The sequence below is a fragment of the Rattus norvegicus genome, chromosome 15, assembly GCF_036323735.1.
Source record: "Rattus norvegicus strain BN/NHsdMcwi chromosome 15, GRCr8, whole genome shotgun sequence".
Classification (NCBI taxonomy): Eukaryota; Metazoa; Chordata; class Mammalia; order Rodentia; family Muridae; genus Rattus; species Rattus norvegicus.
The window spans coordinates 13749945-13771753 of NC_086033.1; the positions used below are offsets into that span (position 1 = coordinate 13749945).

General features: G+C 40.1%; 1 protein-coding gene across 2 annotated transcripts in view; it reads left to right on the forward strand.

Moving 5' to 3' along the window:
- Cdhr18 (cadherin related family member 18) overlaps positions 1–21809 on the forward strand; it is a 90444-nt gene that overhangs the window by 19455 nt on the left and 49180 nt on the right. For both annotated transcript variants that reach the window (NM_001308479.1, XM_063274070.1), the window contains exon 4: positions 2897–2985. In NM_001308479.1, the coding sequence (NP_001295408.1) occupies positions 2897–2985 (89 nt within the window). The remainder of the gene's footprint in view (positions 1–2896; positions 2986–21809) is intronic.

Genomic DNA, 21809 nt, shown 5'->3' on the forward strand with positions numbered 1-21809 from the left:
ACATTTGTGACTCAGATGACTGGAAATACATTATTTGAGTTGAATTATAGTTTTTTTTCAATTATAATTACTACTAGGCTTACGTTAACAATATCTTTTTTTCATCTTTATTAACTTGAGTATTTCTTATTTACATTTCGATTATTATTCCCCTTCCCGGTTTCTGGGCCAACATCTCCCAACTCCTCCCTCTCCCCTTCTATATGGGCTTCCCCTTCCCATCCTCCCCCATTGCCGCTCTCCCCCCAACAATCACGTTCACTGGGGGTTCAGTCTTGGCAGGACCAAGGGCTTCCCCTTCCACTGGTGCTCTTACTAGGCTATTCATTGCTACCTATGAGGTTGGAGCCAGGGTCAGTCCATGAATAGTCTTTAGGTAGTGGCTTAGTCCCTGGAAGCTCTGGTTGCTTGGCATTGGTTGTTCATAAGGGGTCTCAAGCCCCTTCAAGCCCTTCAAGTCCTTTCTCTGATTCCTTCAACGGGGGTCCTATTCTCAGTTCAATGCTTTGCTGCTGGCATTTGCCTCTGTATTTGCTGTATTCTGGCTGTGTCTCTCAGGGGAGATCTACATCCAGTTCCTGTCAGCCTGCCCTTCTTTGCTTCATCCATCTTATCTAGTTTGGTGGCTATATATGTATGGGCCACATGTGGGGCAGGCTCTGAATGGGCGTTCAGGTTCTGCCTCTGTTCTAAACTTTGCCTCCCTATTCCCACCAAGGGTTTTCTTGTTCCCCTTTTAAAGAAGGAGTGAAGCATTTGCATTTTGGTCATCCTTCTTGAGTTTCATGTGACGCTAACAATATCTTAGAGCATGGGCTACATTTATGTAGTTAGGATATTCACTTACACTCCATGTGTGTGTAAACAAATTATAAAACAGAAGAAAGACTGGTAGGAGTTTGTATCTAGAGCGCACAAGATGAAAGTCTCCTGTCTAAAGACATGGCTTCAACTTAATCCTTACTTCACTGATTCAGCTGACACTCCCTTAGTTACAGTTACACAACTGCATTGTTCAGTCTCTTTGTGTCAAGATAGAAATCATTTGAAAAGTGTTTGACAAATCAAATACTTAATTCTTGTGGAAAAATCCATAGTGTGCAGCTAAAACAAAATTGTTCAGATGAAGGTATGGCTACTAACTGGACGGAGTTACTTATCTTGTGTGAACCCCAGTCTCTTCATTGCTATGTCTTAGATGGGAACTATTCCTCACAGATTTGTGTATTTCAGCAATGGTCCCTAGCTGGTGGCACTGGTTGCAGAGGTAACGAGGACCTTTGGGAGGTGGAGCCTCTCTATTTCCTGTTAATGGAGAAGTGAGGTGAAGTGTCTTTTTACACACTTCCATTTTATGGAGCCTCCTGCTCTCATCCTTCCTTTCCATAATAGACTATGTCCCCTCAAATGATCCGCCCAAATAAATCTGTCCTCCTTATGTAGCTCGTAGCCAGGAATTTAGTCATAGCAAGAAGAAAACTGACTAACAAAATTACCATTCAACTGAGATGTCAGTCTTACCTTGATGCATGACTTGGTTAGGATTACTATTACTGTGATAAAACACTATGACCAAAAAGCAAGTTGAGGAGGAAAGAATTTATTTGGCTTTTACTTCTTTATAGCAGTAGAAGAAGTCTATCTTTGAGGGAAGCCTGGCAAGATCTCAAGCAGGGCAGAAATCTGGAGGCAGGAGCTAATGAGAGGGGTGCTGCTTACTGTCTTGTTCCCAGTGGCTTGCACAGCCTGCTTTCTAGAACCTAGGACGCCAGCCCAGAGATGGACCCACCTACAATTGTCTGAGTCCTCCCCCATCAATCACTAATTAAGAAAACTCCCTACATTAAGACTTATGGAGGCATTTTCTCAATTGAGGTTTCGCCCTCAACATAAAACTATCCAGCACAATACACACAATGTTGAGAAGCCCCAAATGATGTGTGTATACAATCAGTGCTCCGTAGATGTTAATGCCTCTTTTTTTTCTTCCCCAAACATATGATGAAGCCTTGCATAGATTCAAGGTCAAATCATGGTCTTTTGACTGCTCAAGCAGTAAGCCAGCTGTCCCACTGCTTGTGGGTAAAGTCACAAGGGTTGTGTGTCAAAATGTAGGTCTGTGTGGCTCTGGTCTAACTAGGCATTGAAGACCTCTTTGGTATCCAGAAGTCCTACTTTCTTCACAATGTGGGGCAGCAATAGGTACGATGTTTTCTTCTGCATTCAAGGGCCTCACATTTTCTAGCTTTATTAATTCCCTCCAAAGACTTGTATGTTTGAAGCTCCCAGTTACTATGACTATCTTAACACACATAGCAGCTGTGGTTCAGTGATAAAGCATGTTTTTAGCATGTGTGAGGCCATGGTTGTAGAGACTCGCATACTCCCAACATATACGGTACTAGGGAAACTTAAGGAGAAAACATAGAGACAATGCTCCTGTAGTGGTTCTATAACCTTGGACGTCTTAGTGACTTTTAAGTCTCAGGAGAACTGGAACGATAAAAACCATCAATGTTGTTAAGAGCTTAGCTATCAATAAGTATTAAAATTGTTTACTATTGCTGTTACTTAAAATGATAAATCTCATTTGTGTATGCCTGACTGATGATAGATGATGCAGTGTTGTCTATCATCATCATTGTTGCCACGACTAGCTTCGCTGAAATCACTGAGTAAAGAAAGCATCTGTACTGACTACAGTTCTTTAAGACATTTATTATCATGTATTAATTATATAATAATGGGTTTCATTGTAAGATGTCATACTTGTATATGATGTATTTTGATCATCCCCACCCCCTCTTATGCTTTAATCACACATCACTGAACGAGACACTTTGGGTTAGTATTGGTGAGACCCAGAGACTGACATCTATTGTACTTTTTTGAGCAGTTACTGAGATTTACATCAGAGAGGACACCGCCCACGGCGTCATCATTTACAGAGCGGTGGCCAAGGACCCAGAGGGTGCTATGTTGGAGGTAATTTGTCTTTTGAAATAAAGAATACCAATGCTTGTGTGTTTATATGTGATTACGCTTAAATATAAAGACATAAAACAAACGAGTTATTTATACTCTCCAATTAAGTCCAAAGTGTACTTTTGCCTTAATTATCAGTATATTTCAGGTGAAAATGATTGAATTTAAAATTGAATTGAATTTCTAGGTAATTGTTCCCATTCTAGTGCATCCAGTTCTGTGTAGGCAGACATAGCCTACCCCTAAAGTACTTTTTTTTTTTTTTTTTAAGATTTATTTATTTTATGTACAGCATTCTGCCTGCATATGTGACTGCAGGCCAGAAGAGGGCACCAGATCTCATTACATATGGTTGTGAGCCACCATGTGGTTGCTGGGAATTGAACTCATGACCTCTGGAAGAGCAGTCAGTGCTCTTAACCACTGAGCCATCTCTCCAGCCCCCTAAAGTACTTTTAAAGGAAAGATGTTGAGATATATCATTTCATTGTTAGGGATCTTGGCTGCACATGTGGTAGAGACATAAATCTAGCATTCTGAGATCAATGTGTAATTCAGAAAGTTAGGGCTTGTCCTCAGGCCTCATAATATCCTAGAGGGGAAAGAAACTTGAAATCAAAAGGTTTCAGATTATGGTCTGATGCCGCTGGTGGAGGTTACTTACCCATCTGCTTTGCTGTTTCAACGGTTGAATTGTGGGAATGGCACATGACTGCTTTATCTTCTTTTGTATGCCTCTCTCATTATAATCAAACACCACAAAGAATGTGAAAGTAGGTTTAAAATGTGGAACATTTTGTAAGTGGCAGGGTTTATAATACTGTTTTAATTTTTGAAGCCATGTGAAAAGATTAAGGCACTAAGCCAGGATGTTTTTGACTAATGGGTCAATAGGCAAGAATAACATGTTTTAAAAAAAGTTATTCTTGTATCTCTTTTCAAAACTGGCTAAAAAATGAGAGGCTTGTTCACATTGCTACTGTATTTTTGGTATTTGCAAGTGGCTGAGTTCTTCTTCAAGGCAACTGAGAGTTACAAAATTGTATTTATGCAGTAGATGGCCAGTCACATCTGGGATAGTGTCCATATGGCTTTTAAATTACATGGAACATTGTGGCTGTTGTCGAGATCCCCCACGTACATTTGTCTCTTCCTCCATCCAAGCACAATGCCACCTCCAGGATGGTACTGGAAAGGTCACAGTTTCCTTTGCAACATGCAATTAACCAACCTAATCATGCATATTGCTCCAAATGAACACATTCCAGATTATAGTATTAAATCCAGTACCTAGTAACTGTGCCACACAGAAATCAGATAGCACAGAGCAATTGCTTCCTTGGGCTTCTTCATGATAGCTCACCCACAACGTTGACATTTTAATATGGAAAATACATGACAGTCCAATAGGTTTTAGTTGTAATTATAACATGCAATCTAAATGTCTTACTAGCCAATTAACACAAGTAACTCATTTCAAATGATAGACTCCCAGTAGCTTGCTCATACAGATTAAACACTTCTGGTCCTGGCCCTATATTTTTCTCAAAAAAGAATTGGTTTTGGTGACCCATTTGGAAGACCCATGTAATGTTCTTTGTGCATTTTACCAAACATGGAATGACATTTCAGTAGTGACATAGGCTGTGGAAACTTCTATTTAGACACACTCCTACACACATCCTCTGACACACTAGATAAGAACAGATGTGTTATTTCAACACTATGACTGGATAGCCCCCCTTCATTTGTTTGAACCTGTATATTAACTCAGAGATAACCTGGTTTTAAAGTGGAGAAGTCTGCTATTCTTCTGAGGTCCTACCAATAATGATAATGACATTAATAACTATCATGATAGACATGTATTTATATGATCAAATTCCCATGGTATCATTAAAGGAGACACTGTTATTTTCTCTGCTATTACCCAATGAATCAATAGCAAAAGCACCATGTCTTTCATTTATAGTCAAGGGCATTTGTTTAAACAGGAAGTTGTAGAGTTAGTTCAAATCCATGCCCACCTGTCTCTAAATCTTGTTTCTTAGAGCACTAACAGTTCCCAAAGTGTATTTCATTTTTTATTGGTTATTTTATTTATTTCCATTTCAAACCCCTTCCCTGTTTCCCCTCCACAAACTCCCTATTCCATCTCCCCTCCCCCTGCCTCTATGAGGGTGCTCTCTTACCCACCTACCCACTCCTGCCTCACCACCTTAGCATTCCCCTACATTGGAGCATCTAGCCTTCACAGGAACAAGGGCCTCCTCTCCCACTGAGGCCAGATAAAGCAACACTCTGCTTCACATGCAGCTTGTGCCGTGGGTCTTTCCATGTGTTCTTTTTCCATTGGTGGTTTAGATCCTGGGAGTTCTGGGGTGTCTGGTTGGTTCATATTGCTGTTCTTTCTATGGGGTTGCAAACCCTTTTAGTTCCTTCAGTGCTTCCCCTGACTTTTTCATTGGGGTCCCCATGCTCAGTCTGATGATTGGCTTCAAGCATCCACATCTGTATTGGTTAGGATCTGGCAGAGCCTCTCAAGAGACAACTGTATCAGGCTCCTGTCAGCAAGCACTTCTTGGCATCCAACGTAGTGTTTGGGTTTGGTGTCTGCAAATGGGATGGATCCCCAGGTGGGGCAGTCTCTGGAAGGCTTTTCCTTCAGTCTCTGCTCAACTTTTTGTCCCTGCATTTCCTTTAGACAGAAACAATTAATATTTTTGAGATGGGTGGGTGGCCCTGTCCCTCAACCATTAGGCTGTGGCTAATCTCTGAATGTGGTCTTTACAGGTTTTCTCTCCTCTTTGTTGGGTATTTCAGCTAATGTCATCCCCACTGGGTCCTGGGAGCCTCTTGCTTTCCTGGCATTTGGGACTTTCTGTTGGCTACCCCCAGTTCCCCATCCTCCACTGCTACACACTTCTATTCATTTTCCCAACCCTCTGCACATCTCCCACACCTCCTCCCACACCTGATGTTTCCTCCTTCCCCTCCATCTCTCCCTTCCAAGTCTTTCCCTCCCTCTACCTCCAGAGGTTGTTTTGTTCCTCCTTCTAAGTAGGGCTGAAGCATCCACACCCAAACTATATTTCATAACGTATGAGTTCTATCATATGAACCATGAGAGAAATGAAAGATCATATGACCTCAGGATCTTAGAAATGTTAACTACATTTTTTTAAAAAATTCACAATGTGCAGTTAATTTAAAATTTCAAAATTCTCACAGGGTTTTTTTAAAAACAGAGATCTGTTTGTCTAATAAGTCTTGTTTTAATCATTTGTCCATGGCATTTAAAAATGTATCATGTGCTATCATGCTTATAATATTTAGTACTTCACAGAGTAGACAGTTTATATTTTGTCTTGCTCTAAAAACAGCCATAATGTGACCTGTCACTGGCATTGTTATAATGATGAAAGATGAAAGTTTGGGTGAGGATACTGTCTGCAGATCAAACAATGCGGTGAGGCTGCTTTTCATCCACGTTCAGGCACCTGAACTCCATGCCTTGGCTTCGTCCTGCATCTCCGTCCTTGCCTTGGGTATATCTGACATTTTGGCACAGGAGATATTCTCTGACCCAGAAAACATTGCACTACTCAACTTTATTATAAGGAAATCTGAACAACAACAACAACAGCAGCAACAACAACAACAACGACAGCAACAGCAACAACAACAGCAACAACAACAACAACAGCAACAACAGCAACAGCAACAGCAACAACAGCAACAGCAAGAGCAACAGCAACAACAGCAAGAGCAACAGCAACAACAGCAACAGCAACAGCAACAGCAACAACGGCAACAGCAATAGCAACAACAGCAACAGCAACAACAACAGCAACAGCAACAACAGCAACAGCAACAGCAACAGCAACAGCAACAACAACAGCAACAGCAACAACAGCAACAGCAACAGCAACAACAGCAACAGCAACAACAACAGCAACAGCAACAGCAACAGCAACAACAGCAACAACAACAGCAACAGCAACAACAACAGCAGCAACAACAACAACAGCAACAACAGCAACAGCAACAGCAACAACAGCAACAGCAAGAGCAACAGCAACAGCAACAACAGCAACAGCAACAACAGCAACAGCAACAGCAACAACGGCAACAGCAATAGCAACAACAGCAACAGCAACAACAACAGCAACAGCAACAACAGCAACAGCAACAGCAACAGCAACAACAACAGCAACAGCAAGAGCAACAGCAACAACAGCAACAGCAACAGCAACAACAGCAACAGCAACAGTAACAGCAACAACAACAGCAACAGCAACAGCAACAACAACAGCAACAGCAACAACAGCAACAGCAACAGCAACAACAACAACAACATTTTTCTTGGGCTCATTTGGGCAAATTGCTAGCCTAAGACCTGGATGGACCAGGAAATCCAGAATATCACAGCTTAGCTCAGAATACCTGTCCAAACAGACCAGAGCCTTTTAGGTCAACTCATGAATTCTTAGAGGCTGAGTGAATCACAGAGTGAAAAACTGTGAACAATTTTGGCAGGAACATATTTTCATAGATTTTAAATCAAGGGCTTCACCAGATTTTCACAGTGGATACCAAGAAAGAGCATCTTATGTGTCCAGCAGAGAAAAGAGGATTATCTTACAAACAAAACCCAAAAAATCTCAATGGCATTTTCTGTGAAAAGCTTATCTTTCTAGATGAGAGAAGGGAGATTTTGATGTAGTTTTCCTGTTAGGAATATGCACACATATTTATGTACATTTATGTATATACATACATGTATATACACATACTTCTAGACATATCAAGCTTCAAAAAGCAAAGCACAAAGAAATGATAGTGTGGAGGAGATCCCTCACCATACCTATAGAAGAACGAAGGTAAAAATTACAGCTGACTTCTCGTTCAAAAACATGCAAATAGTGCTGCTGTTGCTGTGGTTGCTGGAGGCTGTGTGGATGCATGGTCCATGCTGCTTGCTGGCAGTCATGCTGAAATCTATGGCCCTTGAGGCCACCAGAGGCCGTGTTGATGTCTGTGGTAACCATATTGATGCCCATGTCTGTGCTACCACCCAAAATCATGTGTTAGTCTATGATCCATACTGCCTCCAGCTGCACCATGTGTTAGTCTAGGATCCATGCTGCCTCCAGCTGCACCATGTGGAAGCCTAGGATCCATACTGCCTCCAGCTGTTTTGGCAAGGAAGTCCCCTTTGCAGTGGAATTGATGACTCACAACTGAGAATGAAAGGCATTGAAGGCATCTATGACAATCCTCTCCCCTACTCCCAGCAAAACCTAGCACAAAGCAGTCTGAACAGGAAGCTTTTGAAGAGCATCCTTAAAAACTGAAGCGTGGCTCCTCACAAGTGATGGCTTGGAAGAGGGCATCAGGGTCCTTTAAGGGGCTGACTGCTGGGAGTTTGAGCCCCAGTGGGAAATAGAAACTGGACTTCGTAGTTTTTCTGGGGGAAGAGGGGAGCACAAGGGTGGGAGGGTGGCTCAGGGAGGAATGGGCAATGAGTATGATTGGTGTGCATTGTATAAAATTCCCAAATAATTAATAAAGATATTACGTTGAGGAAAAAATTAAAACAAAATCATGCAAGTAAAGAAAGTCTGAAATGAAGTATTTTAAAGTTTTAAGGAAAGAACAGGACAAACAAGAAATTTATATCCAGTGAAATTATATCAAGTCATCAAGTTGAATACCTTAAAATATATAAAATACACTTCCTATAAAACAGAAATGGGGGCTGGAGAGATGGTTCAGTGGTTAAGAGCATTGACTGCTCTTTCACAGGTCCTGAATTCAATTCCCAGCAACCACATGGTGGCTCACAACCATCTGTAGTGGGATCAGATACCCTCTTCTGGAGTGTCTGAAGACAGCTACATTGTACTCATACATAAAATAAATTAATCTTAAAAAAACTAGAAATGATTTCTTAAAATCAACAAAAACAGACATTTATCCCTTACAGATCTATATTTCATAAACTGCTAAAACATTTCATACATGGAAGCTCATAGGAGGAGAGAAATGAGAGATATCAGAAACATGGACCTGCATTAAAGAAGGCCACAGAGAAGAAAGAAGTGAAAAATGTATTTCCCATTTTTCATTGATAAAAAGATAAGTTTAGTACTGACAAGGCATCAGGACTTGGAGCATATGGAAAGTAAAATGAAAGGTGGTAGATATCTTATGCTATAGGGGGGAAGATTGTAAATAGTTATGTTGTGTGAACCACCTATAAAATGATAAAATATTATTTATAGCTTCATGTAGATTATTTGAAATATATCCTGGAGACTCAGAGGTTGCAACTGATATACTATGGGAGGAAATAAAGTAATGGAAAATACTCAGTGAGAAAAATAAAGAAGGAAGAAGAGCAAATGTAACTCATGCAAAACCAATATGAAAATTTTAGATACTAATTCAAGTTACCTAAAAATGCTAAGAGATTACCAGGGCAAATTAGGAAGAGTAAGGGTTCAACTCTATGGTATCCACATAAGACCTATTTTAAATGTTAAAAACTCACATTGGTTAAAAAGGATAGAGAGAAGGCATGCCTTCTTAGCACTAACTCAGGTGAGGATGGAGGTGCTTAACCAAAGTTGGCATGTAACTGAGATGTGCTCATTAGAACAAGCCAAGGAAGTCCCGATCTCATCCTGGGATGATTAAACATTGCATAGCAATCCCTCCTCTCTTCATGTGTCACAGTCACAAGGCTGGGGCAACACATGGTGTTGGTTGTTTGCTAACAATTGAGACTGACACTACCCCCCTCTGTGGAGTTGGAGATTATCCACCGGTCTCACTGATCTTCCTCAGTTGCATCCTGATAGTCTATACCACACATCTTTCTCAGCACATCCTATCTCAGCCCATTAGACCTTCTCTTTCCCAGCAAAGTGGTACTGATAGTGCTGGTGTTTGAGATCAGCATGAACCTTTCTTGGTTATTATATCAAACGTTAGTTTGAAAGTCTGAGAACATTGTATCAATTCCATTTCACTTAAAAATTTTTTTAGAACTATAAAAATGCTATGGAATAAGAAAGATGAGAGAGAATATCCTATTTGACATGTATTGGGTCTTTGCCCTTCTTAACGGTGAAATAAATTTATGACCCAAAGAGTCACTGAGTAATGTGTCCTGCCTCGTGTGTTTATAGAAACAGTCAATGAGCTTTGGGTGAAAATAGGTCCAGGCTAGCAGATGGTAAGGGCGAGAGTGAGTGGAGGGCAGAAAGAATGACATTGGCATGTGATGGGACTTTTTTCATAGTAAGTTTTAACTAATTGACTTAACTAGATTGAGTGACAAGTCTCAGTACATAAACACACACACACACACACACACACACACGGATATATGGTGGTGTTCTATATGTTTTTATTTTCTTTCAGATATTAAGAAGTAGTTAGCTAATATCTTGAGTGCTAATGTTTATTGGAGAGATTAGCAAATAGTCCCAAATAAGCAACACTTTCTGGAAGTTTCATTATAAGCATTAAACAGTTACACCATTGTGTGGTTGCTAAAAGTCTGCTTCTATATCGTTACTACTTTTGCTTCTTTGCTAAATGCGATGACTCAATGTAGCCTGCAGATTATATGTGGAAATAAACAATATTTTCTGTTCAGTCAAGTGTATTGACTGAAAGCTGACAATGATCAGATTTTTATGGGAAAGTGATATTTGGAAATTCTAAGGGGCATAATTAGCGATGGAATCACCAAAAGGCTCAACAATTACAGTGTAGCCAAGCATTTAATTATGGGACTGAAGATTTTAATTATACACTTCTATTTTATAACACAGCTGTAAAACAAACATTAAAGGGGAGAAAAAAGATGAGTCTGTTGCATTAGAAACTAGAATATGTAAATTTTCACTTTACAATTCAGCTTTGAAAGGATTGTTCTAAAGTATAATCATTTTGGAAAAAGAAAGGACCATGTCCTTTGAATAGCATCTACATTTTCAGGTTTTCTGTTTCACTAAGAGGGGAAAACATACATCAAATAGGTCAGCTGTTGGAAGTATGAGGACATGTCATTTCCATTCATGCCTTTCAGTCAAAATTAGTAAACAGGAGTTCCTTTCTTCCATGGACCTTAGATTTTTCGAAGACTATGTTAGGACTCTTATAGTTGCAACTCATAGGAAACTTGAAACAAATGAGCTCTGTGGCTGCAGCTCCTGGAATGTCCAGATGTACAGACTGGGTTTCAGGCACAAGGAATCCAAGTTTGCATATTAACAGATTGATGCTTACTCCAGAGCACTTGAACTCTGCCCTGTCTCTTTGAGAAATAGTTGATGGACGGCCATCTGTGTGGCATATACCTTTAACCTCAGCACTTGGGAGACAGAGGCAGGCAAGTCTCTGAGTTTTAGGCCAGCCTGATTTACAAAGCCTGTTTTAGGACAGCTACAGCTATACAGAAAAACCTTGCCTTAAAAAAGAACAAAGAAAGGAAGGAAGGAAGGAAAGAAGGAAGGAGGGAAGGAAGGGAGGAAGGAAGGAAGGAAGTAGGAAGGAAATGAGGAAAGGAGGAAAGAAAGATAGTTGATGATGAGAATCAAGGTCGAAGAGTGGTAATGGAGATTGACTCCTAAAAGCTTCTTCCCCAAGATCTCAGTACATCACCATGACTGTAACTGGCTCATGAGCTCATCACTTGCTATTTGATGCACGAGGACAGAATACACTATAGGAATTGGTGGAGGCCTAGGTCACCTGCTTTACCTTGAGATCTATGGGATTTCAACTGGACTGAAAACGAGGGAGTGGATTTTGCAAAGAGCTCATACGGGAAGTGGTAAAATGAAGGCACCTCGTGTAAACCAAAAGATCCTCATTATAGTGAAGTTTTCTTCACACTTTCCGTATTGGCAGACACTCTAAGCTCAAGTTTATCCTAAATACTCTGTTGGCTTAGCGCTCTGTTCCTGAGGCTAGAGTAGTTCCAGATTCATCATCTATTTTACTGGCCTGTAAGTCTGCATGCCTCTGGGCAGAATACCTTTGGGCATAGCAGCCCTAGGCTTCCAGGTCATAGCTATGACCACCAATGCACCAAGCTGTACCAAACCCTGAGACAAACTAGCATAGCACTTTATTAGGGATGGATTCTATGCTGCTAGTAACTTTCTACTGCTGGGGTAGACTTGTGGTTCAAGATGGCTGCAACCAACTTCAGGTGTTGCTAGCTGGAATGGAAGTCTGACGTACTAAGACCATATGTCTTCCCATTTGGATCTGTTTTAGATGCTCCCTTAGTAGAAGATAGGCAATTAGGATCTTCTCAGTGTTCGATTTCACCAGTCCAATAGTAAGTTCCAGTGTCAAATTCTGTGTATAATTCTCAGTCTAACTTCTAGGAAAAGAGATCTTGAACCATATTATGCTGCTTAAGGTTTCAGTAGTGTTTGGTGGCAGTCCTTTGTAGTCTAGGACAATGTTAAGCTCTGCCATACCTGAATCTCACAGTCACAGTGTCCCACAGTCTGTCTTAGAGATATAGTGAAGTCCATGATACCAGTAGTATTACCTAAATGTAAGGTCAAATGCCAGACTGCCCCACTGAGGCACAAATATTTGCTTGGTTTCAGGGCACTTCCATTGTCTGTTCTGTAAGCCACTGAGGTCCAGTGATGAAGGTAGACATAGTCCTTTGACCATTGCTGGAATGGGCTTGGTGCTGGGTTTCATGTCTAAGCTCTGAGTTTCTCTATTCTTCAGAAAACCGTTTGCCTGTACTAACTTGTTTGGAGTAGAGGAGGGGTAAGGTGAACAAGCCTTGAACTACCTGTTTTTAGTAGTCGTTTCCTTTAGCTATACAGCAAGCAAGTACCATGGCCTCTCCATTAGTGTCTTGGCCTCTCATATAATCTGTTGTGTTTGTACAGAGTTTAATAGAGGAGCTTAATGGCCATTTTGTTCCCTTGATGTTTCATAATCATCAACTTATCAGCATCCACTGAATCTCGATTTACTTTGCTCTGTATAGACAAACATTTATAATTTTAAAGTTTCAAACTCTCCATTATTTCTTTTTTTTTTCTTCTTTTTTTTCGGAGATGGGGACTGAACCCAGGGCCTTGTGCTTGCTAGGCAAGTGCTCTACCACTGAGCTAAATCCCCAACTCCAAACTCTCCATTATTTCTATGTTGACAAATATGAAATCTATCTTTGAGATTTGGGCATGGAGTCTGGAATTTTGTTGTTTTACTGAAGCATTGGAATTTAAAACAAGTATGGGCCACATTAATAAGACCCTGCCTCAAAAGAGAAAAAAGAATGAAACACAGGAAATCCCCAATGAAAACAAGCCCAAACTGTCATTTGCTCTTCAGAAATTATTATTATGAGGTGGAAACTTAAGGGTTCTTAAGAAAGTTGTATTGGAAGGTGTTTTGCTGGGGAAAACACATGAACGAATGTTTAGCTAAAGTGGACACGGGTGAAAGACTAAGGTAGATTCATGAAGGAATGTTTCACCGAACGTGACACAGGAGAGAGTTTGTTCTGCTAAAGCAAGCTTGTGGAAGGACTTGTGATGAAGGATTCTTTGCTAACAACACATGTACTTGCCTGTCTTACCATGTGTAGTTGTTGGGGTTCCATAGAGAGAAATGTGCCAAAAAGACTTCTGGTGATGTGTTGCAGTTTCTTGCTTCTGTGGACTCAGGCTGATTGACAGAGCGAGGGCAGCTGAGGTGGACTCACATGGTAAGGCAAGACCCGTGGAAGACACATGATGTTTGGCGGGTATAAAAAAGACTCTCGGTGGCCAGTGATAGTTGCCGATTTGGCTTGCTTGTAGAACTAGCTGTGTAACGCTTGTGAGTCTTGCACCTTTACTGATCTTAACTTTCCTGAGAGAGGGACAGCTAAGAACTTCTCCCGGTGTTCCTCCCGGTCCCTCCTGCTATGGCAAGCTGAGGTTGAGGCGTGGCTGTCTCTGCTAGATAGTACCACTGCTGCTGACTGTGTTTGCTATCCTAACTCTGTCAAACAAAGTGTTTTCGAGTGAATTGAGTGCTGCTGTCTTCTATTCTGTGAACTGAACTGCCGATTTCCAGACAACACAGATGGGAGTGGCTCCAAAGAACCTTTCTAAACAGGTCCACTGCCTCCCCACCTCCCACCACCCCGTATTCTTTCTTTCCAACTACCTCTGGTGGGCTTATAGGGAGGTTAAAGCATTTAAGAACCATCATCAAAAATAAGGTTTGAAAAATTTAAAGATACAGTTATAGAATACAAATGATTCAAAACTTTTACCTTTTAGTCTGAAGCACTGTATCAGAAATTAATCACCTTTCCTGCCTTATCATAGCCTTAAACTAATATTGTCAATTGAAAAATGACCTCCATGAAGTTATAAACCCCATAAAAGCAGAGATTAGGTGCATCTTATTGATAACAGTAACTTGGTGTCTATGTTGTACTTAAATAAAATATCAGAAAAGGCCTTAAAAGGAGATGTTTTCAAAGGGCTTCACATGTTTTGAAATCAACCATAATTTTCAAAACTTTTGAAAAGTTATTTGATGCAAAACACAGTCAAGACAAGTCTGAATTCTCTTCAGGTTTTTATTGTCTAGGTAGCTATGAAAATGCTCATCCTGTATACATTGGCCCAGTTGCCAAGACTACATGACTAAGTACAATATTTATAAGACATTTAAATCCACAAGCTTCACAGACTAGGGAAGAAAAGTAACAACAGCCAAACAGCAAGTGTTTCATCAATAGTGGGTGCAGTTGGGAAGTGGCCAAGGGCAACGAGTGGTAGAAGTGGAGATGACTGTGACTATTGCTAATGATGCATGTGTCCATCAGACATATAGCTCAGGTAGAACATTGGAGACAAAAGATAGCAAAAGTCCCAAAGAAGCAGCAGTTTAGCATGGCTCAGCCATAGAAACACATCACTATGACTGTAAAGTGAGGGCGAGTGGAAGGGCGCTGCTGACGAAGTGCAGTTAGGAATTAGTTTACAGGAGACCTCTGAAATACAGGAAAGGACTTCATGTCTTCTTCTGACTGGTGTGAGGTTGTTTGTTAGGGGGAAAGCATATTATGATTTTCATAAAACATAATCAGAAAGCATCTATGTGAATGGAAAAGAACTATATAAGACAAAAATACAAACGGGGGAACCACTTGAAGTGACAACAGTAAAATTCATGAGGAGAGAGGAAGACTTAGTCTAGGATATTGACAATTGGAGTGACAGGAAATTACTTGGTTTTATAGATTTTCCCAATATTCTATCATGAAAAATCTGAACATACAGAACAATGGAAAAAGCTGAAAAATTGAAAGAATTATTATCAACATCCCCACCACGCAGTATAGCACATCCAATCCTAGATTTTCTGTTGGTGTTCAGGGTGTCCATCAGTCTATCTTTTTAAAAAAAAATGTACTGCTGTCCTAGACAAGACAAGTCACAGGAACAGTAAAAGAATTCAGCACTTTAGCTCCTTTTCTTGGTGTGTGTGTGTGTGTGTGTGTGTGTGTGTGTGTGTGGCATTCGTGCTACAGTGGAGGTGAGAGGACAAATTCTGAAACCTTTCTCTTTCTTCATGTGAGTTTCAGGTATCAAACTTAGGACGGCACACTTGACAAACATCTTTACCCATTGAGCAGCCTTTTTATTCAGTGTAGTATGTCCCTCACCCTTTAAATAGCACAGTCTAAATTGAAGGTGGGTCTTCTGATATTATTAACCTTGCCTGGAGACACCCTTACAGGTATTGTTTCCATGGTAATTCTAAGTTCTAAATTAATAGTCAAGAGAAACCACCTCACTAAGTAATTTTGCTCAGCAGAGTAGTGGGAGTGAAAGTGTGATTGGGGGTCACCCCATGGGGCGGGGAGAGGGAAAGAAAGTAGGAACAACCAGCAGAATTACATTTCAATTACTTTCCTTAAGATATAGAGCAGAGAAATGGGACAGTGGCTGGGGAAAATGTGGTGCCAAGAGAGAAACTTTCATTTTGGAAAAAATGCATATTCTACGCTGAAGGAGAGAATCCAGGTATCTTAGTTAGGGTTTCAATTGCTGTGAAAAGACATCATGACCAAGGCAAGTCTTATAAAGGACAACATTGAATTGGGGCTAGCTTATAGGTTTAGAGGTTCAGTCCATTGTCACCAAGGCAGGAAGCACGGTCCTGGAGGAGCTGAGAGTTCTATATCTTGCTCAGAAGGTAAACAGGAAAGGATTGGCTTCCACCAAGCTAGGAGGAGGGTCTCAAAGCCCATGCCTACAGTGACACACTTCTTCCAACAAGCCACACCTACTCCAATGAGGCCACACCTCCTAACAGTGTCACTCCCTGGGCCAAGTATGTTCCTACCTCCACATCAAGAAAGGGTAGAGAATAATAACAACACAAGTGAGGATAGTGATGGCTAGAGTGAGGACTGTGGCAATGGACAAAGGCTTCCAGGCAGGGAGAAAGAGCAGTATAAAAACAGCCAAAGTGGACAGGAACAAAATTTTCCCTAAATGCTGATGGTATTTTCTCTTTCTTGGCAAGTTGTTGGATATTAATAAGTGCAAGGCCATCTGCTCAAAAGAAAACTTATACAGAAAATGAAGAAGATAAAAAGGACCTTGTCACACAGTGATGAACCAGTAGCAGAAAGAACCTCTCTTCTTCAGCGTATCACATACTGCTAAGGATTGCGGAGGGAGGAGTCAAACAATCACACAGGGAATTATCTCAGAGCTTTAAAAATGATAATTTTAAATACATGGGGTTTTCTTTTGACTTGGGAACTCTTTCAAGTTTCCTCAGTAAAGTAAGCAAAAGGCCAGAGACAGAGGGAAGAGAGAGAGAGAGAGAGAGAGAGAGAGAGAGAGAGAGAGAGAGAGAGAGAGAGAGAGAGAGAGAGAGGGAGGGAGAGAGAGAAATGATGCTGGGAAATGCTAGAACTTTGAGGATCGTAGAGAAGACATCTAAGTAAGGGAGAACTCTTCATGGCTACAGAGAAATGGAAAGATGAACATTCAGAGAAGAGGGCAGTCTCTGGATGAAAGACTGAATTCCCAAGTGGCACACTGAGGGGTTCTGCTGGATTGAACTATTGTACTGCTGAGGAGGATTGAACTGTGGTTGATGCATGTGTGATGACACGCAATTTGGTGTACTGTGTGGACAGGGTTACAAAGTATATACCAATGCCTGTGCTTTGAATGGTATCTTGGAAAATTTACAGTTAGCTGGCTATTGCCACTGAGGAATCAGGAAAGTCATATTGTTGGGGACAGGAAGTGTCTTGGGATCTTGCTGTTGTGAGGGTTAAGAGAGAAGATGTTGGGGGAGGGGAAACAAGTATCCTAAACGTTACTCTGTAAGAATCTATAATATAGGGTTACTCATAGAAAAATGGAGATTTAGCAATGATTTACCTGTACAAAACTGTCAGCCAATAAGAAAAAAGAAAATCAACACCAATATTTTGACATTTACTTGGATATATACAGATCTGCTCACGTTATTTAAAAGAAACCCAGTGCCAACCAACGTACCATATTAGCTACTTTTCTGTTGTTGGGATAAAATAACACAACCAAAAGCAACTTAAAGAACAGGGAACTTATTGTGGCTCATGGTTCCACTAGTTTATTAATCCTCTATGTGGGAAAGGCATGGCAAAGTGGCAGGAACAGGAAGGTGGCTGACTTTATCCACACCCAGAAAGTAAGTCAAGTCAAGGGGTTAAGATGCTCCACGTCCTAAAGGTTCCATAACCCCTTCAAGCTATGCCAACAACTGGGAATCAAATGCATGAATGTATGGGGGATGATTATTATTCAAATCATACCATACATAGAAAAGGAATGACTGCTTATGCTTTGTTAATTTGTGGCGCTATAGAGTATCAATAATCTTGCATATTGATTGGCTATTCTTGTTTTCACCTCAAAGACACAGGCACAGGCCTTGTTCTTTATTCCTGGTAGACCTTCAGGAAATCTTTACAAAAATCACTGAAAAAATTAGTTTTTAAGTTTGTATTCAGTACCTAATGACAATTTAGAAGTTTGTTTTCTTGTGATATTGAGAGGTGGAGTGGAGGCGGAATGGAGACAGTCACCTATTAATGTATACTCAGAAAGTTCTGATATGTGATGAAATATTTAGTGTAAGACTATTATAGCCAAATGAATTTGAGAATGGAGACAATTATCTGAATTATTCAAGCTAAAACACAATTTTGCTTGAAATAACTATGTGATTGGGGGAAAGTGATTTTAGGAAAAGCTTTAATTATCTAGAAAAAAATCTTTAATTCACCACATGAAAGGCAGATGATTGGAGAAAACCATAATCATGCTCGTAATACATTTTTGGCTCAGTGTTTACTTCACAATTGCACATACTGTCGCATTCTCCACAAGATGGCAGTCTGTAATGCACTACAGCCAGTAGTTATACCGCTTAATGTCATTGTGAAAAAAAAAAAAACCACCAAACAATCCCAGAGTAAATTATTACACTTATCTTATCAACTGCAAATGTACATATTCTGATGATGTTTTCTATGAATTAAGGCTTTTGTCTTATAATACCTTATAACAGTTGCCTGAGTGTCACTATTCGTAGGCTATGGAGTGAAGGAAAATGAAGATCTGACAATCATTTACCTGAAAAAGGTGTAATAATAATTCAAGTCTATTCATACAAGGCAAATGAAGATCCACTAGTGATTGGTCTGTCTAAAGTCAACACTGTATGGGAGGCCCAAGAAAATGAGCCAAGCAAAAACACCCAGGTTTGAATGAAAGTTTTATAAGACTAAAAATTAAAATACAAAGGTTATGTTTGGGAGGGTTTCTTTCATTTTTTAAAATGTATTCCTAAAGACAATTCCTGAGACAACTAGGGGATAGTATTCAACAGTGTGGTATTTGTAACAATAGGATCAAGTAGACGATGTTAACAAGTGCAGATGCCAGATCGCTTTCTTAGACCAATGGAACCTCTGGCAGTTGTCACAGGCACTAGATAGATCTCCCCAGGCATTCTAAAGGCACCTTGCACATCATCACTCCCTGATTATTTTATGATGTCTTTTCACTTGCTGGCAGGAGGCATCGGTAGTTGAATATGACACCTCCTTCCAATTAGGCTAACCTTTTTCTCTATACAATGCTTCAGTGTCCCGGTCTTATTTTTTTATTGTTGTTGTTTGTTTTTGATTTTTGCTTTCCTGTTGCTGTGACAAAATACACTGACAAAAGACACTTAAGGGAGAAAGGGTCTATTTTAGTTTATAATACCAGCTTGCCATCTGTCATGGCAGGGAAGTCAAGAGAACAGTAAATGTATGCATGCTGCTGCCTCTCAGCTCACCCCCCGCCCCCCGCTTACTTAGCCAGGATCCGCTGCAGAGGGAATGGTATCACCCACAGTTGGTAGATCTTCCCACCCCAATTAATACAATCAAGGCATCTTTCAGATGAGTCCTAGATTCTGACAAGCTGGCTGACAATTCACACTATTATTACAGCTACATTTTCAAGTTAAAACAAAGCCTCCCCTCCCCCTCATAGTTACTGGAGAACATGGGACAGAATTAAATGTTAATTACATATAAACTAATTTGTTTCAGAATATTACAGCTAACCCTACTTCCTAGTAGGATTTCTGTTTCTGTAATAAAGGGAGTGCCAGGGGTCCTAGTGGACTGGGACTGTGCTCCTCCCAATCTCTTTGGATATCTTCTTCCACTTTTCTGTGTTTCAACTCCATTCTTTGATCATGATAGAATTAGTTTCCAATAGTCAGAAGAAAGATGTTTTGAGGTATTTTTATGGTTATAACAGCAGAAAACACTCAGAGATTCACATATTCCTGTGTTAACTCTTTTTTTAAAAAGATTTGTTTTATTTATTATATGTAAGTACACTGTAGCTGTCTTCAGATACACCAGAAAAGGGCATCAGATCTCTTTACAGATGGTTGTGAGCCACCATGTGGTTGCTGGGAATTGAACTCATGACCTCTGGAAGAGCAGTAGGGTGCTCTTAACCACTGAGCCATCTCTCCAGCCCCTGTGTTAACTCTTTACCATACGAAAGTCTCACTTTTTGTCCTTGGATGGGGACAGTCCCAAAGACTGTGGGAAGTGTTCAGCCTGAAGGCCTCTGAAGGACTCTGGCATGGCACTTTGGCTTGAGTTCTACTCCTTCTCTTGTGCTTCTCAGTTTTCAGACAGGTGCTTAGTCATTCACATACACCTATTCTTCTTAGGATCTGTTTCTAGAGAAATCCTAAGACACATACCAGGCCTAGATACCAAACTAGAGATGATTTATACCAAACAGAGGAAGTACAAAGAAGCATTGAGAAAGAGGTTCTTATGTAATCCAGTACATACTGGAAAACCATTGCGATTGTTCATAAACTGAGTGTACTCCAGGGGAAAGAAAATGATACTTGTAAAATCCCATGACTTTCAAGAGTAAACACAGAGCTCCTGTTTCAGATAATGCTCAGGGCAGATGGGCAAGGAGGCACACATCTTCAGCTGCCACACTCTGTAGACTAACGCAAGAATATCAAAAGTTCAAAGCCAACCTACTGAAATCTTGTGTGTACTGATCCTTCTTCAGAAAATATTTCCCTGAGTTAGTCTCCCAAGTGAGGGGTGGTACATCAGAGCAATAGCACACTCTGAATTTACATAGTTTATTAACATAATAAATTTGGAATTTCTACTTTCTGGCTTTGTGTCCTTAGGCAAGTCTCATAATTTCTCTGTAACTTGGTTTCTTTAATTATAAGACAATTATTAATAATAGTTATTTCAGGGTTCTAATGAGGATTAAGCTAGATGATACATATGAAAGGTTAGCTTTGTGTGTCTGATTTGTGGTCTGGGGCTGCCTGGACCCCAGGAATCCTGTGAAAGAGGTCCACCTCATTTGTACAGTACACTGTCATGCCACAGTGTCAAAAGGTTGGCGATCACTGATTGCTTGTAAGAGATAACTCCACACATGATACCTAATGTTAACATTGAATTATGAAAATAGCAATATTGGTTTTCTTCTTTCTCTACTCTCTTACTTTTATTGTTTGGGAATCTCACACATACATTTAATGTATTTTGATCCAATTCACTTCCATTCCCTTCCTTCTAATTCTACCTTGGTCTCCCCACCACAATTCCTTCTCAGCATCATATACTCTTCTTCTTCTAATGAAAATAGATCTTTTACACACAATATATTCTGGTTATGGTTTCTCCTCCCCCTTTCTATCTCTTGTTAACAAAACAAACTAAAACATATATCTAAAGAATAATAATAAATAGGATGAGATAAATAAAAACCAAACTAATTGACAAAACAAACAAACAAAAAAGAGCCCTCCCCAAAAGAAAGTCAGGAAATACATATAGATGTATACACACACACATATGCCCACACAGGAAGCCCTTAAAAAATCCAAAACTGAACATCATAAGATCTACTTGAAGAACTTCTAAGAAAGAAACAATAGAAGCCTGCACTTAATGCTATGGGACAGTGTTAGAAGGAAAACTTCAACCTAAAGAAGAAAATCACATGCAGCGAAAAGGAATAAAAATATCAGATGAGCAAGTCAAAAGAAGAGGGAAAAAACCCATAACACAATAACACAATATTGGAAATCAATAGGCACTGCCAATTAATAACTCTGTCCACCAATGGTTGTAATTTATAAATATAAAGACACAAGCTAATAGAATAGATATGAAAATAGGACCTGTCCTTTTA